Source organism: Zingiber officinale, chromosome 6A (assembly GCF_018446385.1).
Source record: "Zingiber officinale cultivar Zhangliang chromosome 6A, Zo_v1.1, whole genome shotgun sequence".
NCBI classification, from domain to species: Eukaryota; Viridiplantae; Streptophyta; class Magnoliopsida; order Zingiberales; family Zingiberaceae; genus Zingiber; species Zingiber officinale.
In genome coordinates, this window is record NC_055997.1 from 87,927,879 (window position 1) to 87,946,558 (window position 18,680).

Below are 18,680 nucleotides of genomic sequence, written 5' to 3' on the forward strand. Positions count from 1 at the left end.
GGAGATCCGAGCCCTAGTCGACGTTTCACTGTCGGTGATCTTCTTCCTCCCTCGTCATAACCGGAGCAAGTAGGTCGTCGTGCCCTAGCAACAAAGCTATCTTCCTTTGGGTTGTGCCCTGAGTGAAGATCCACTGCCAGCATCTCACAAATCAGTTGGTCCTTCTTCTCCCGCGACATTGTTTCGAGCAGAAGGCTTACTGTGTGACCTCCCAGTTGTTGCAACCCACTTTGGTGGTTGTTTCGGTTGCTGAGCCACTGTTGTCGGCTCTCCGTTGTCTGTCGATCTACTGTTGAAGCCATGATCGGTCACCGAGGAAGAGGAGCCCCACTTCCTCACAGATTGATTCGAGTTCTTCACCGAGCGGTTGGAATTCTGAACTTGGGTAAGTTGTGCTTGGAATTATGTTGATTCTAGATTGGTTAGCAATTGATTGGGGCTATGAGCAGTATGTTGATTTGCAGAGACAACAATCTCATCTTCGCTGGTAGAGAGTTATACCAGCTACAAGTCATTGGCGGAGCCATCAATTCCGGTGAGTGGTTAGCATTGATATATGTGTAGTTTAATCTATTGGATTATGGACTTAGTTAGTTTATGTGAGTATTTAAGCTTGGAATTGATTAGTCTATGTTGGTGCAACCTTAGGTCAAGGTTGACCTGGGTGACCCCACTCGAGTTGACCTGACTCGAGGTATATTTTGATGTTTGACAAGAATAGAGAAGTTATATTTTGATGTTTGACAAGAATAGGAACTTGGGGGATTGTGGGTGCAACCTTTGGTCAAGGTTAACCTGGTTGACCCGACTTGAGTTGACCTGATTCGGGAAAAGTTCAAGTATGGAGACTTGGCACAGAAAGGTCCAAGCAGGGAGCTTGGCACGGGAAAAGTCCAAGTATGGAGACTTGGCACGGAAAAGTCCAAGCAGGGAGCTTAGCACGGGAAAAGTCCAAGCAGGGATTATGGTGCAATGGGGAAAAGTCCAAGTATGAAAGCTTGGCATGGGAGGTCGGAGAGGGCTCGGTAGCTCGTTCTCCGGACTAGGTCAGAGAGGGCTTGGTAGCTCGTTCTCTGGACTGAATGGAGTCGGAGAGGGCTCGGTAGCTCGTTCTCCGGACTAGGTCAGAGAGGGCTCGGTAGCTCGTTCTCGGACCAAGACTTGGTAGCTCGTTCTCTGGACTAGGTCAGAGAGGGCTCGGTAGCTCGTTCTCTGGACCGGACGTGGAAGTCGGAGAGGGCTCGGTAGTTCGTTCTCCGGACTAGGTCAGAGAGGGCTCGGTAGCTCGTTCTCTAGATCATGAAAGCTTTAGGGTTTAAGGCTGGGAAATTGTATCGGTTTGCTGACCGATCCAGTGATACTATGGGTATCTGGATCGGTCTGCTGACCGATCCAGTGATACACTGATTCTCACTGTGGGTCATCTGATCGGTCTGGTGATCGATCAGTAACCAAACAGATTAGGAGAAGGAATAGGAGGGATCAGTCTGTGAACCGATCCACCTATGGCCTGATCGGTCCACAGACCGATCAGGGCTCTGCAACCAACTCTCTGTGAGAGTTGGGATCGGTCTGGGGACCGATCAGCCTAGGGCTGATTGGTCCCATGACCGATCAGAGCCATCCTGGATCGATCAGGGTGGAGCCTGATCGGTCCAGGCCTAGCCGTTGAGACACAACGGCTAGATTTCTGTCTTCTTCGCAGGTTCAAGTTATATAACGAGCTGGAGGGCCTCTACAGGAAAAAAAAGGACTTCTTCTTGCTCCTGCGATCTGAGCTTTGTTGAGCTCTCCACTGCTGAAGCTTCGTGTGAGCTTCCCTCGGCTAGACTCCAACTGATCAGTTGCTGTTGTTGTTGGCATCCGTGAAGTGGTTGCTTCATCACCAGTCGACGAGAAGGCAAGCAAACTAGTGTTTTTACATTCATATTGTTCTTGGCTTCTTGCTTTATCTTTGTACTCCGATCTTGCTGTTGCAAGAGAGATTGTGACGAGGTTTCTCCACCCAAAAGGAGTTTTTATTAGCCGGTTTTCCGGGGTCTCATCCACCGACGGATTGATAGGATTCGTCCACCTTACGGACACGCCGAGGAGTAGGAGTATCATCTCCGAACCTCGTTATATCGTCGCGTTTGAGGTTTGATATTCTCCTGTTTTGTTTCTATCTTTTATTTCCGCTGTGCTAACTAAAATTGTAGGAAGAAACGTGAATTTGGGGTCGACTATTCACACCCCCCCTCTCTAGCCGCGTCCGAAGGTCCTAACAAGTGGTATCAGAGCAAGGTCGCTCTTCGTCGGATTAACACCCGGGGGAGCACGAGCTAGAGAATGGATCAACTTGGAGAAGACGTCACGATTCCACCCTTCTACGATCGCGACGACTTCGCGTATTGGAAGGTAAGAATGAAGTATTTTCTTATGACTAACCTAGTAAATTGGAATTGTGTACAAGTAGGTTTTATTCCTCCGGTGGATAAAGAAGGAGAACCTCTCGAGAAGAAGAAGTGGACGAAGGAACAAATCCATCAATCCATAATCAACGACGAGATAACGAAAATCTTTGAATTTTCATTACCTAATGATATCTTGTGTAAGATAGGTGGATACAACAATGCCAAGGAGTTGTGGAACAACTTGGCTAAGTTCCATGAGGAGAGCTCCAATTCAAGTCATGAAGAGGAGTCAAGTGAGCCAAGTAGCTCACATCATGGAGGTATGGAATTAGAAGTTGAGGGCTACTCAACATCTAAGGAAGAAGAGGAGGAGAGTTCTTCTTCAAGACTGGAGCAAGAAGAAGAAGCCTCTACCTCCGGAAGGGATGAAGGAGAGAGCTTATATCCATCCTCAACCCTAGGTAACTTAATTTCAAGTAAATTACATATAATGTGCTTTGAGTGTAGGGAATATGGGCATTACAAAAGTAAATGTCCAAAGAGGATTAGGAAGACTCCACCGCCACCAAAAGTCAAGGAAGCCGGAGTCCCGATACGCAAGGGCAAGGAGCACGTGGTGTGCTTCCAATGCAAGCAAAGGGGACATTATAGGAGTCAATGTCCAAGGGGGAGGCAACCTCACAAGGACAAGAGACCAAGCACATCTATGGGGGGAGCTAAGGCAAACCCTAAGGTATCCTTTAAAGCACATTCTTGCAATTCTAATAAGACACATGCTAGTAGTCTTATTGCAATTATCAATAATGATAAGCATGATAACCATAGAAACCGATACATGTGCTTAGGTGCCAAACATGTTAGCCTAGATAAGGACAATGCTAGAAATGTCAATCCTAGAGTTAACTATCTAAGGTTAACGAAAACCTAGATAGGAATCCCAAAACAACTAGACATATGCCTAGGAATACCTCAAAGAAAAATGGAAAATTAAAGCTTGAGGTATTAAAGAAAGAAAATCAAGTCTTGAGGTTAAGACTTGACACTTTAGAAAAGACTCTTAAGAATTTGGAGAAGTCAACTCTAGGGTCTAAGGGTCAAAAATCAAAGCCCAAGGACATGAAAGGTTTGGGTCACAAACCTAAGTCTCAAGTGGTCAAGCCCGCTTATCATAATGTTCCATTCGATTATGGAACAAGACCTAGGGCTAAGAAGACCATCACCAAGGTCACAAGGGGAGTCACCCCTAGAGTTGATCTTGATGAGTCCCAAATGACCAAGGCTGTAAAGCCTAGGAGGGTCATTAGGAGGGTTGCTAGGGAAGTCATCCCTAGTGAATATTTAGTGAACCCAATGAGCTCAAATAGGTATTGGGTTCCTAGGAGCGTGATTCCTTCACGCTAGATGGTTTAGGGTGTGCCAACCTTAATTGGATAGGTAGTTAACCTACTCATGGCAAAATGTGGCATTTTAGGAATTTTCAAGGTGTAATCAAGCCTTGAAAATGAAATTAAAAATTATTCCTAAGGTGATTAGGATGTGCCAACCACATTTGAGGAGTTTTCTAGGGTCAATCTAATTGGCACATAGTGATCTAAAAATCTTTAGTATATGATTTTAGGTCTATTACACTTCGGAATATAGAATTTATGGTAAAATGATCAAAATTATCAAAAATGGCAACTAAGGCTAGAATTAGGTATTTTCTATACCTTTATATGCCATACATTGTTTGTCATATGCCATGTCATGACATCATATTTATTTTATTATCATTTGAAATGTCATGGTAATGCTTAGGTTAGTTATATGTCATGCCTTATTTAAGTTTCATACTTGATGACATAACATCATGACATTGGCACATGTTTCCACTTATGATATTATTTTATGCCATGTCATCATCTATTGCATTTATGATCAATTAATTTGATTTAAGGATAGAAACACAATTTGATATGGAGATCAAATTGTTGTTTAGAAAATGCATGAGAACTTAGCTTAAGATGACCTAAACCCATATCTCACATCAAAATTGACTTGGATGTGTTTGATACACCTTAGATGTGTGTGAGATATTAGGATTATGAGTTAGGATCAAGGTGCATAGTTCTTGTACCTAGATGAGCCTAATTCGAATTTGAGGATCATAGGGAAAACTTGTGTACAAGTCATACACATTTAGCCCTAAGATTGTGGTCCTAAATTGAATGGTTTAAGATCATTTCAAAATTGATTTGAAAAACCTTGATGAAGCTTTTCTAGTGATAGCATTCATCATTGAGCAAGTTGATACAAAGATGGATTAACTTTGAGCTATTTCAAAGTCTTTCGAACTTTGTATCAAGATTAAAAAATGGGAGTTATTTTCATAAAAAAACTATTTTTTTCATGATAATATATGTTATGAGGAATGTATCCTCAAAATTTTATAATTTTTGGAATTTTCTATAATTTTTTAGGGGTTTCTGAATTTCAGGAGAAAAATCAGAAATTCTTATCAGAGAATTGTGAACCGATCAGAGAAGATTCTGATCAGTCCAGGGAAGTCTGGATCGGTCACTAGACCGATCCAGGGTAGTGTGGATCGGTCTGGTGACCGATCCAGTGGAGTCCTGATCGGTCTGGTGACCGATCAGAGCGTGCCAAAATGTTGATTTTCGACTGTTGTCTGAAATTTCAGCTATGGAAGTTGGTGCTTTAGATTTCTAAAGGGTTGAAACTCTCCAAGACATTGTTGGTGCAATGGTCAAGGAGGAGTTGAACTTTAGGGGGAGTTTTACCTAATGGTCAAGGGGGAGTTGACTTTTAGGGGGAATTTTTGCTCGTCAAGTTTTTTTAATAAGTGATTATCACTAAGTTGATTGTTGATTTTAGTATCAAGGGGGAAATTAAGGGTTTCAATGAAAGGTATGGGACTTTCATTAGGAAGAAACTCTTGACCTTGATTCACTCTTTTTGATGTGTGTCAAAAAAGGAGAGAATGTCCAGAGAATGTTCAAGGAAGAACATTGGAGTTTGGGGAGAATGTTCAGAGAATGTTCAAGGAAGAACATTGGAGAGCTATTGGAAAACCTAAGTTAGGTTATCGGGTTAACCTAACTTGATTATGGTTTTTGTCAAACATCAAAAAGGGGGAGATTGTTGGTGCAACCTTAGGTCAAGGTTGACCTGGGTGACCCGACTCGAGTTGACCTGACTCGAGGTATATTTTGATGTTTGACAAGAATAGAGAAGTTATATTTTGATGTTTGACAAGGATAGGAACTTGGGGGATTGTGGGTGCAACCTTTGGTCAAGGTTGACCTGGTTGACCCGACTTGAGTTGACCTGATTCGGGAAAAGTCCAAGTATAGAGACTTGGCACGGAAAGGTCCAAGCAGGGAGCTTGGCACGGGAAAAGTCCAAGTATGGAGACTTGGCACGGAAAAGTCCAAGCAGGGAGCTTGGCACGGGAAAAGTCCAAGCAGGGATTGTGGTGCAACGGGGAAAAGTCCAAGTATGGAAGCTTGGCATGGGAGGTCAGAGAGGGCTCGGTAGCTCGTTCTCCAGACTAGGTCAGAGAGGGCTTGGTAGCTCGTTCTCTCGACTGAATGGAGTCGGAGAGGGCTCGGTAGCTCGTTCTCCGGACTAGGTCAGAGAGGGCTCGGTAGCTCGTTCTCTGGACCGGACGAAGTTGGAGAGGGCTCGGTAGCTCGTTCTCTGGACTAGGTCAGAGAGGGCTCGGTAGCTCGTTCTCTGGACCGGACGTGGAAGTCGGAGAGGGCTCGGTAGCTCGTTCTCCGGACTAGGTCAGAGAGGGCTCGGTAGCTCGTTCTCTAGATCAGGAAGGCTGTGGGTCATCTGATCGGTCTGGTGACCGATCTGTAACCAAACAGATTGGGAGAAGGAATAGGAGGGATCGGTCTGTGGACCGATCCACCGATAGCCTGATCGGTCCACAGACCGATCAGGGCTCTGCAACCAACTCTCTGTGAGAGTTGGGATCGGTCTGGGGACCGATCAGCCTAGGGCCTGATCGATCCCATGACCGATCAGAGCCATCCTGGACCGATCAGGGTGGAGCCTGATCGGTCCAGGCCTAGCCGTTGAGATACAACGGCTAGATTTCTGTCTTCTTCGCAGGTTCAAGTTATATAACGAGGTGGAGGGCCTCTACAGTAAAAAAAAGGACTTTTTCTTGCTCCTGCGATCTGAACTTTGTTGAGCTCTCCACTGCTGAAGTTTCTGTTTATATATATATGATGATTGTTGCATTGTTCGCATCATGTCATTGCATGCATTGCCGACGATCCTGTCTCCCTTGTGGTTGAGGCGGTTGTTGGTCAGCGCCGCACGCTTGGCCACTCATGGGTAGTGGTAGCTGGAGCATGCCGCTTGTCCTGTCGTCCCCCCACTCGTACACTCATGGGTAGTGATAGCTGGAGTCGCGGGCAGCAGGGACCCCCGTCGCAGACGTAGCTATTCAGCTACTATGCACCTGTCCATCCGGTCACTCGAGAGTAGTGGCGGCCTTTGGGTGGTACAGTTGTCATCGATCCGGCCTCTCGACCATACAGGGGTCGTGGTGCAGAGAGGTGACAGGGTGACCATCCGTACATACGCTGTTGTTATTATATCTGCTGGTTGTTTACTTATGCTATTGTTGCTTATCTATGCTGCTGTTACTAGCTTATGCTGTTATGCTTACATAGGTTGAGATTTATACCTGTGATATGTGTTTAGACACTGACTTATTTACTGTTGACATGTATATACCTCACACGATACCATGTAGTTATAAGCAGTACTGTAGCAGGACTTTGCTACACTTTACCTTTTACTACTAGCCTAGGATATGGTTTCAGGTATGGACACTTATTATGATATCACTGTAGTATCTGTCTATTACCCGCTGAGTTTTTATACTCACCACCCCGTATATTGGTAATTTCACCAGGTAGTAGGTAAAGGATTTATGGAGTCGCCTGGAGATCCTGTCCGCCAGTTCCACGTCACATTCGAGGACGATATTATGGTTTTGGTATACCGTACGTTAGTTATGTTTTGATTTTGTTTATTATTCTTGTATTTGTGTATCTTGTAATTGGTTTGATTTTATTGTGTCAAGCCGAACCGGCTCGCAGTTAGTCGCTTTGTGTTTTGTGATCGTTGTTTGTGATTTCCGCTGTGTTGATTTTAGTACAGCCGTGTGGACTGATTAATATATTTATATAACTGCGTGGTTGTGTTTATTTCTGTTCCAGCCGAGTGAGCTGATTATATAACTGCATGGTTGTCTATATATATTCCAGCCGTATATGGCCGATGTATTTTGTATGTATGTATGCCTCAGATTGTCACCGGTACAGGGGAGATGCTGCCGAAATTTTTCGGTAAGGACTCCTCTGGGGGCGTGACAATTTATTGGTATCATAGCCAAGGTTTTACGAGGCCTATTTTCGTTTGATTTTTCGTGATTTGGTTTCTCGATGTGACTTTTCAGGTTTTGGACCAAGCAGCGACAGGATTCTCCAAGCTATAGGAGGTATGTTTGCATATTGTTATCTTACATTTCTGTTAGTGCATGCATAGTTGTTATGTTAGTTATGTTATGTATTAGTATGCTTTTGTTAGTACATGTCCAGTTGTTTGTAGCATACATCAAATGTGTTAGGTCAATCATTGATCATGGTTGACCCTACTAGAGATCAAGGAATACAGTCTCATAGGACTTTTTTTACCATACCACTAGTGTCAGTAATTTCTGTTATCACTAGTTTAGTAGTGTTTAGTATCTGCTAAATATCATATTGCTTCGGTTCGTGGAGATCCAATTTACTCGTATTGCCTTGGTTCGTAGAGAACCGATTTACTCTTATTTGACTTGGGTAGTAGAGGATTGATTTATCCTAGTTGGTTCGGTTAGTAGAGGACCGATGTACCCTTGTCGACTTGCTTAGTAGGGTTGATTTACTCTGTTGGTTTGATTAGTAGAGGATCAACTTATTCTAGTTGCTTTAGCCTATAGAGGTTCGATTTACGGTTGTTGACTTGGTCAGTAGAGGACTGATCCATTCTTATGTTCTTAGTTCGGTCAGTAGTTCAGTTAGTTGGAGATCGACTCACTCTATTTTATAGAGATTCTGATCCTTGGGTTATGTGTGCTGGTTAGATAACCTAAACGTTACATTTGAGTTCATGACTTGTACAGACGAAGAATTGACTGAGTTAGCTGCATACCATTGCTGGCTTGACTAGTTTGTAGAGGATCGATGTATCCTATTCTATGGAGACTTTGACCATGGACTGTATGTACCTAGTAGGATGACCTTGAGGGTACATTTAGATAGATGACCCCCACTGACATGGAAAGTGTGGAGCTAGTTGCTTAACACTTACGAGATACAACCGTTATAGAGTGTATGAATTGGTAAGTACATTTAGATACTAGAGTGCAGTTGGGGGCATGTTATGATGGATTTTGTTGTGAAATTACCCAGGACATGGAGAGGATACGATGCGTTGGGAAATCAGTGATTGGTTGATGAATTTGCTCCCTAGTTATTGATTTGTAGGATGGATTCTTTAGATCGAGTAGTAGGATTATATGGTGGAGAGATTACCGGACCTCAGGATATATCTCTGAGTTTTGAACTGGATGGAGATTCATAATTCACATTACGATAGTGGCAGATTTTACAGCAGACCATGAGTATAAAGTTCTGTTTTAGAACCGCTTTATATCTTTAGACAGATGAACAGACTGAGAGCTTAATGTGGATGTTAGAGGATTTACTGATACTAGGTGTTGTGGATTTTGGATGATTGATTTACTCACAGTTGGCTAGACAGCAGTGTGAGAGTAGCGGAAGCAGGGTGAGCACATAACCCACCGAGTTATCTTTTACGGCTGGATATTGTTCTTGATACTGGGATGTAGGGGTTTATGAGTATGTGGGTTGGATGAAACTCTTTAGATGAGAATACCTGAGGTGAGCAGTAAATTTGGGGACCAAATTTTTATTAGTGGGGGAGAATTTAAAATACGGTACCCAAATAATAGTTGAATAATAAGGTTATTTGACAAATAATTTTATTGAAATTTTTAGGAATTTTTAGAAATTTTCTGAGAATTTTTCGGAGCTCGTTTGACATATTTTAAGGGGATCAATTATTGGGTTTAGAGAAAGCCTGTTTGGAATACCCTTTAGTGGGAGTTGATTGAGGAAACCAACTTAGGGTTTAATTGATTGAACCTAAGTTTTTAACCTATTATTTTTATTTCTCACCGTTCCCTAACCATATGAAAGCGTCGATTCCCTTCCTCCCTCTTGCTCTTTGTCGCCAAGATCTCACCGCCGCCCCCTCACTCTCCTTATTCTCAACCACCACCTCCTCTTTTCCTCCTCTTGTGTCTCTGCTCGACGCTGTGGGTCATCACAGTGACACTCGACCGGCGATACCACAGCCGTCATCGTCGTGAGGAGTCGACGATGCCGACCCTTCTATCGCGTTGCCTCATCGTTCCTCTCCTGGTCAGAGTCATCTGGAACTTGTCGGAGCTTGAGCGAGGAGTCCTGGATCTTCGATTGCGTGCGGCTGACCTTCTCCTCCTTTGAGGATGATCCCGATCAGGAGTCAGCCGGCGCGTTGGCTACCCACAGGTTCCGCCGAGCCGAGCCCTAATTCGAGTCTACCTCACCGCACTAGCATACTAGGTCAGTCGTCGTGCTCTCGACCAAGAGAAGGAGATCCGAGCCCTAGTCGACGTTTCACTGTCGGTGATCTTCTTCCTCCCTCGTCATAACCGGAGCAAGTAGGTCGTCGTGCCCTAGCAACAAAGCTATCTTCCTTTGGGTTGTGCCCTGAGTGAAGATCCATTGCCAGCATCTCACAAATCAGTTGGTCCTTCTTCTCCCGCGACATTGTTTCGAGCAGAAGGCTTACTGTGTGACCTCCCAGTTGTTGCAACCCACTTTGGTCGTTGTTTCGGTTGCTGAGCCACTGTTGTCGGCTCTCCGTTGCCTGTCGATCTACTGTTGAAGCCATGATCGGTCACCGAGGAAGAGGAGCCCCACTTCCTCACAGATTGATTCGAGTTCTTCATCGAGCGGTTGGAATTTTGAACTTGGGTAAGTTGTGCTTGGAATTATGTTGATTCTAGATTGGTTAGCAATTGATTGGGGCTATGAGCAATATGTTGATTTGCAGAGACAACAATCTCATCTTCGCTGGTAGAGAGTTATACCAGCTACAAGTCATTGGCGGAGCCATCAATTCCGGTGAGTTGTTAGCATTGATATATGTGTAGTTTAATCTATTGGATTATGGACTTAGTTAGTTTATGTGAGTATTTAAGCTTGGAATTGATTAGTCTAGAGGATGAATGATTTAGTCATGGATTAGTTTATTTGATTTGAGCTACAGATTAGGTTATGGAATGATAAGAGTTTATGGATTTTTGATCAGATTGATGTTAAGGTGGCTATTTGGTTTATGATGGATTTAGCTAACTAGTTCCTACTTGATTAGTTACATTATGCGTATTGTGATCACAGGACTTAGATTTCGGGACAAGTGTCTCGACATGGGAACACTGGACACGGTCTACGTATGAAGGCGGGTACTTCTTGTCTTATCTCTTTAGTATATTGATCTTAGTGCATGAGTTATATTTTCGGATAGCTCCTGTATTTATCTTGACTCCACTCATATTTTTCCCACGTTTGATACTTCCACTCAATCTTTGAGCTACTCGTTTCTGTATCTATACAGTCTCTCGTTGCTATTCATGATATTTAGCAGATACCAGACATCAGATACTAGACACTGGATATATAGATACCGGATACCAGATACTATATTACTAGGTATCAGATACCAGATGCCAGACATTAGATATTAGATATTGGATAGATAGACACCTGATACCATGTTTACATGCTTTGGTTGCTGTTTATTTACGCACCTTACTGAGCATGCTGGCTTCATGTAGCATACCTGTTTCTGTTTATATATATATGATGACTGTTGCATTGTTCGCATCATGTCATTGCATGCATTGCCGACGATCCTGTCTCCCTTGTGGTTGAGGCGGTTGTTGGCAAGGGCCGCACGCTCGACCACTCATGGGTAACGGTAGCTGGAGCGTGCCGCTTGTCCTGTCGTGCCCCCACTCGCACACTCATGGATAGTGATAGCTAGAGTCGCGGGCAGCAGGGACCCCCGTCGCAGACGTAGCTATTCAGCTACTATGCACCTGTCCATCCGGTCACTCGAGAGTAGTGACGGCCTTTGGGTGGTACAGTTGTCATCGATTCGGCCTCTCGACCATACAGGGGTCGTGGTGCAGAGAGGTGGCGGGGTGACCATCTGTACATACGCTGTTGTTATTATATCTGCTGGTTGTTTATTTATACTGTTGTTGCTTATCTATGCTGCTGTTACTAGCTTATGCTATTGTTGTTTATTTATGCTGTTATGCTTACATAGGTTGAGATTTATACCTGTGATATGTGTTTAGACACTGACTTATTTACTGTTGACATGTATATACCTCACACGATACCATATAGTTATGAGCAGTACTGTAGCAGGACTTTGCTACACTGTACCTTTTACTACTAGCCTAGGATATGATTTCAGGTATGGACACTTATTATGATATCACTGTAGTATCTGCTATTTCCTTACGAGACTGTATACTTTTGCATCTCTAGTTATTTACTATACTCATGCAGTATCTGTCTATTACCCGTTAAGTCTTTATACTCACCACCTCGTATATTGGTAATTTCGCCAGGTAGCAGGTAAAGGATTTATGGAGTCGCCTGGAGATCCTGTCCTCCAGTTCCACGTCACATTCGAGGACGATATTATGGTTTTGGTATACCGTACGTTAGTTATGTTTTGATTTTGTTTATTATTCTTGTATTTGTGTATCTTGTAATTGGTTTGATTTTATTGTGTCAAGCCGAGCCGGCTCGCAGTTAGTCGCTTTGTGTTTTGTGATCGTTGTTTGTGATTTCCGCTGTGTTAATTTTAGTACAGCCGTGTGGGCTGATTAATATATTTATATAACTGCGTGGTTGTGTTTATTTCTGTTCCAGCCGAGTGAGCTGATTATATAACTGCGTGGTTGTGTATATATATTCCAGCCGTATGTGGCTGATGTATTTTGTATGCATGTATGCCTCAGATTGTCACCGGTACAGGGGAGATACTGCCGAAATTTTTCGATAAGGACTCCTCTGGGGGCGTGACATAGGATAATAGAAGTAGTGGAAGAGCCGAGGAGTTAAAGGAATATCGTGCAGGCGAAAAACAATGACGACCCCGCACAGTAGCTTAAAGGAGTCGGGACTAATTGGTAGAGAGAAATACGAAAATATTTACATACTGCGGAACAGAATGGGTGGGCAGGAAACCACAGACCGACAATGAATTGATCTCTAAAGAGGCATAAACAACTCGTCGGTGGTTCACGCGGCCAGTCGAAAACAGAGCGAATAACGATTTGATAGTCATATGGAATCTCGTAAGCAGCTCTCAAACTCTCAGCGGCGTCTTCGTCGAATCTGGACTCGATGGACGTGTACTAGAGCCTAGGGATGGCAACGGGAGGTTGTGAGGAGCTTACTATCGGAAACAACGAAAACAAAGAGGTCGATGAAGAACAATGAAAAAAATTGATTGAAAGGGTGAGGAGACTTACGGAAAGGATCGCCGGAGAGAAAAAGGAAGCAAACCGTCGTCACGAAGCTTGAAGACGAAGAGATGCGAAGTGAGGAAGACGGCGATGCACGCGAGTTTTATAAACCTCGTGACCGATCGACTTCAGCCGTTCGATCCGAAGTTACGAAAACCTAGAAGAAGATCCAACCATTGAATTTGAAAGGCTGTATGTCACGTCATCAGTGGATATCCGCTTGTCGCGTCAAATGTACAGCGACAGAAAGTGGACACGTGGCGCTCAGTCACTGGATGACATTAATGAGGCTTAATTAAAAGGTATGACCTCGTGCTCAGTCATAATGAGCATAGATTTGCATTGTCTTCTAGAAATTTAGATGATGTTAGGGCGCTTGGCCAAGGAGCGCGAGGAGCAAGGAGAAAATTGCCGGCAAGTATAATCGCCCGTTGTCCCGATTGGACACGAATAAGCGATTATCATACAGTCAAACGATCAAGGCACATTTTGCTTCGAAGGCTTGGGTCGAGCTACAGTAACAACCCCAGTCTAGTGAAATAAGGTCAAACGACGTAGACATGTGCGCCGACCAGAAACTTGAGTATATGGGTCGATCGGGTCTTAGAGTCGACGAAGACATCTTGTCTAGTCAGTCGGACTTGTAGCCTCCTTCGACTAGATTTGAAGGGGAGGTTTGTGATGCGGCGATAGGAGGAGGCCCACCTAGCACGTGATCGATCACCCGACAGGATGGAGGTCAAAATCAAGATCAACGTCCTAGTGTCAAAAGGTCGAATGGAGGATAAATGCAATGGCTGGTCGGGACAGGTAGGGCTCGATCGGCTGGAGGCATGCCCCGAACAGACAAATCCTTCTGACTCAGGAGAATATCATAGGCAGGCGCTCAAGTCATATTATCAAGATGCTGAGGGAGATCGGATAGTTGATCCGAACGGAAGGAGTCAGGTTACTACATAGACACCGCACGGAAGAGCAATCGAAGTTGGCAGATCAGAGGATTCCCGACCGAGCGGATACCGGCTCGGCCAAGCAGCGTGACCTGACCATGGACAGAGTGGAGTCCTGGCCGAGCAGTACAGCCAAGTAGCAGGACTGCGGTTCTCTCGACATCCTATCATAAGACATTGTGATGGACGTGACCACGAACATGTTAGAGAACATGGTCACGAACATATCGGAGAACGTGCCTACGCCTCGAGGAGTGTATACGTCGCTCACTAGGGCTATATATAAAGGGGGGTCCATTATCGACGGAGGTATGTGTGATTTATTTTGGGCATAATTCTACTGTTTCACTTATTTTCCACATTCCGGTGATTGACTTGAGCGTTGGAGGGCCAACATCGGGGCCTCTTCCTTGGCTCGGTACTAACGTCATTTGTTTTGTAAAGCAGAGTGGAGTTCACAATCGGTCAGTGTTGCCACACCTCAGTTTTCCATTCGCTTACTTTCAGATAGGATCATAATATAATATAATATAATATAATATAATATAATATAATATTAATTAATGTTAATCCGGATAAATTATATAGGTATAAGTAATCATAGTTGCAACAGTATAATATTGATGGATATTGATCTAAATAAAATATACGTATTATGGTAATTATAAAGTACTATAATGGTTATATGAGAGTTTAGTATTAGAGACGGAGCTAAAATTTTTATAAACGGAAAATATGTTTTTCTAATGAGGGGATGACCGTGGTAAAGTGTTGTTACCGTGTCTTTATCCTACTATTTTATTAAAAATTTAAATATTTTATTAAGTAATTTTGATAAAGTCAAAAATAAAATTATGTTAATATTATTTTTTATATAAAAAATATGTTAGTAATTTTTTTAATTTCTAAACAAACTTTATAAATATTTTAACTGACAATGTTAGAAATATATATTTTTGGATCTATTGATTAAAATCAAATATAATATCTGTTCTATCTGATATTAAAAAATTAAATTATTTTTTTTATAAAAAATCAGTCTGCTAAATTATAACTATTTGATCAAAATATTTCTAATAATTTTGAGCATAATAATTTTATATTATAAGCAAATTTAATTAATAAGGGTTATTCTTTTATTTTTTACCAAATAAAAATTAACTATTTAATATTATTTTAATCACTTTGAATGATCGCTTTAGTCCAATTAGAAATGAAAGTCTAGAAGACTTTCTGACAGTTTGCAGATCGTTTCTGGTAACGGCTCACTGAAAGGCACTCCCAGATTGTGCCACGTGGAGTTTAAACTCCCCACACTTCTCTTCGGCGGAAGCATACGAAGTTGAGCTCCATCCAGATTGTGAAATTGCCCTCACCATTTGATCGTTTGACATTTCTATCCTTATATTACGATGTAAACTGATCGAACGGCTAGAATCATCTTCTTGGTCGACCGTTGGCATGGTCATTTCCGGTACTATGAATAGTGGGTGAAGGTGCCACAGTGGCCCTTCCGATGTTGTGAGAGAAGATGAAGGGTAATTTGGTCATGATGGTTGTCGATATTCGTCGACGTTTCCCCAAGTTGTGGTTTTCGGTATTAGTTTAATATATTGATTCGTTCTAGGGCTTCTCCGTGCGCATGGAAAAAGCTGCGATTTAGAGACTTTGGCTTCGGTTCTTAGGGAGATTCCGTCGGATTCGGCGACTTGAGTTTGCTTCTTTTTGTCGATTGGTGAAAGTGCCTTTACTTGAGCTCGAATCCGCGCTGAATCTTGTAATTGTTCGGAAATCTTTATTTGAAATCCGTCGATTTAGGGTGCGTTTCGTTTCTTTTCTGGCATTGCTGTTATCTAGGTTTCAATCTGCTTTGAGTTGCACGAACTAAAAGTTGGTTTCTTTTGGATGCGATTCTCTTAGGTTTCTTTTGTTACTGCTTTGAGATCCTTTTAGTAACTGGCAGCTTTGGGGTTCTCCGTTGCTTATGCGTTCTAGAGTTTCGTTCTGCTCGAGATTATTACATCTTCTGGTTTTTGGAAGTTAAAGGTATGTAATCCAGCTGCTTCTAATATTGATTTGTAACTCTTTTTGTTGCGTTTTGAATAAATAGTTCGGATAACCTTCTTTTATGCTTTACTGTCCAGAACTCGAGTCTTCGGCAAAGAGTATTCCTTTCCGCCTTTTGTTGTCCACTGTTGGTACAATTTGGGAGTTTGGCATCGCCAAGTTAATCTGATGCCCTAGTCCACCATTTTGGAATTTGTGTTTTGTGAAGATGATCCTGGAAAATGGTAACCTCTCTAGGTGTGTGAGACATCCGTCTCAGCAATTCACTGGTTTTTGCCCTTCTTGCTTGGTTGAGAGGCTGTCGAATGTTGGAACTGCTGAACAGAGTTTGGAAGCACCTAGGAACATACAGCAAGAAATAGTCAAGGTCCCAGATGTAGTTCCTAATGTTAAGAATAAGACTAGTGAAGCCGGGACTAGAAAGACTCTCCGATACTTGTTTCAATTGGATGATGATTTGGATGTTGACAGAACTACACTTAGTGTGCCAGAAAAAAATTTGACATCAACTTCAAATGCTTGTGAATCTGAAATTAGTTCCCATGATGGCCGCTGTTTCTTCTCTGAGGATGCTAACATTAAAATCAACTCTTATGGAGGAACTAGGATGATCGAGAATGATTCCAATTCTTCCGAGGAGATTACAATTGGTACATTTATTGCCAAAGATATCAGGGACTCTGTAGAGAGGCAAAAGGGCCAAGGTAAGACCCTTTGGTTCAATACGATGTTTGCAAAGAAAAGAACTTTGTGGAGAGCGGGGAGCATTTCAAAGAAGTTTGAAATACCTGATGATGAGTCTAGTTATTTATCTGGTGATAAAAATTCCGAAAGCTATCTTAATTTATGGCAATCTTGTGACTGGAGGTTATGTCATAATTCAAGCAAGAACTCCTGGGAACCTCCAAGACATTCATGGGAAGGTTCAATGTTGACCAGGGCACTGTCCTGTTCATTTTCTTGCCTTGAAGAAAGTGATGAAGATTTAACAAGAACGGAGACAGGTGTGCATGGTGAAATAACTGGAAATCACAACCAAAATATTGATAAAATTGATAGATTCAAATTTACTGCTAATGTGCCGAAGGCTGATGAGAAACCCATTTCCTCGGAAACACTTTTTATCAAGAGACTTCATGAAGAATCTCAACCAGGGGATGCTGTGTCAAGAATCAGAAGGAAAAAATCTCGCCGACTGAGTAAGGTTTGGGACTGGAATATAGGTAATTCTTTCCGAGACTTGGTAAAAAAATGCGATCATATTCTTGAGAGGTCTGCATCAGAGACTTTACATGGACAGAAGAGTAATAATGTAGAAAGCATGGAAACCAATGGTGTATCACTAAACAATGGTGATTGCCAAGGTTCTATTAGAATGAATCACAGTGCATCCCTAAGTATGAATGCTGCTCATGCTGATATGAAGAATATGAGGTCTGAATGGCGAATGAAAAATGAATTCAAGATTGGTCGAAGCCGAAGTGTCCATTATCCCTCTCCAGGGAACGTTGACCCTGGACTTCTACGTTTCTACCTCACTCCATTGAGAAGCAGTAGAAGATGTGCAAATAGGGTTAGGAGAAAAAACACACATTATTTTGGGAGAGGTATCTTTGGGTTGCCGTAAGTGTCATCTTGAAGTTTGTTAATTGTATACTACTGGAAGCTTCAGTTATGTCTGCATACTAAATGATCAGAGCATCAGCCAAGAAGACATTTTATAGGATTTTCTTCCTCTAGATCATGGCTTACTTAAGACAAGTGCCTGCCGGGAACAGCATTCTACAAAATTGGAAATGAAGGTGCAACAGTGTCTACATAGCTCTTTTGTAGCTATGCGGTGTAAGTGCAGCTATACTCTCTATTTCCTCTAGATTTAGTTGATTTATCTTGGACGTCAGAATGCCAAATATTAGCATACTGTAGTAATCGGTATTAATAAACCAGATATTGCGGTTAAACATTAATATTTGTTGCTTCAAGGATCAACTGTAGAAACTATTTCTCTATACTTGCTTCTGTACTTGTGCTTTACTGTAGAAACTATTTTGCTGTAGAAAAGATGATGGCAGCTGAAACAAGTTTCAGCAAGCAGGAATCAGTTTCTCAGGTGTAATTTTAAGAGTATTTCTCTCTCCCTTCTAACTGTTCATCCAAGGAAACTCAGCCTTGAATACAATTTGTGGTTTGTTTTTTTCCTCTCAATCAAGTAATTTACAATTTTTCACAAATTCTTTAGGACTTAAATTTTGGCTGTAGTTCTCAAGATGTTGATTGTGGTAATGTATACTTTCTGTATCTTTTGTCTTGTGTTTTGCTTCCTTATGCTGGAGCAAGCTTGACACATTAAAGTTCAATTTTCTTTTACGTTTCATATACATGTTTTTTTTTTTTTTTTCACAAACATGTAGTCTAAGGTCATTTTGCTGATATTTAGTTTAGTCTTCTAGAACAAGAAAATAAGTGTCATTTATTTTGTTGTCACATATGCTTTGAACAATATACTTTAGGGATTAATAATGCTTTACCATGTGCCATATTTGCTAATGAATAAATAATTCTTTAATAATTTACCAATTGCAT

General features: G+C 42.2%; 1 protein-coding gene across 3 annotated transcripts; it reads left to right on the plus strand.

Moving 5' to 3' along the window:
* The first annotated feature begins 15,611 nt into the window (after positions 1-15,611).
* On the plus strand, positions 15,612-18,468 carry LOC121996826. Of its 3 annotated transcripts, none has more exons than XR_006116163.1 (4): positions 15,612-15,849; positions 15,951-16,076; positions 16,175-17,939; positions 18,155-18,468. XR_006116163.1 is itself a non-coding variant. In XM_042550947.1 (3 exons), exon 3 carries the CDS (start codon positions 16,306-16,308, stop codon positions 17,722-17,724), a length of 1,419 nt encoding a protein of 472 aa, XP_042406881.1. In that variant the 5' UTR covers positions 15,612-15,849; positions 15,951-16,076; positions 16,175-16,305; the 3' UTR covers positions 17,725-18,468. The 3 variants fall into 3 exon arrangements, 1 of the variants encoding a protein (XP_042406881.1); XR_006116162.1 differs by having other exon boundaries at positions 18,160-18,468; XM_042550947.1 differs by having other exon boundaries at positions 16,175-18,468.
* Positions 18,469-18,680: the final 212 nt, after the last annotated feature.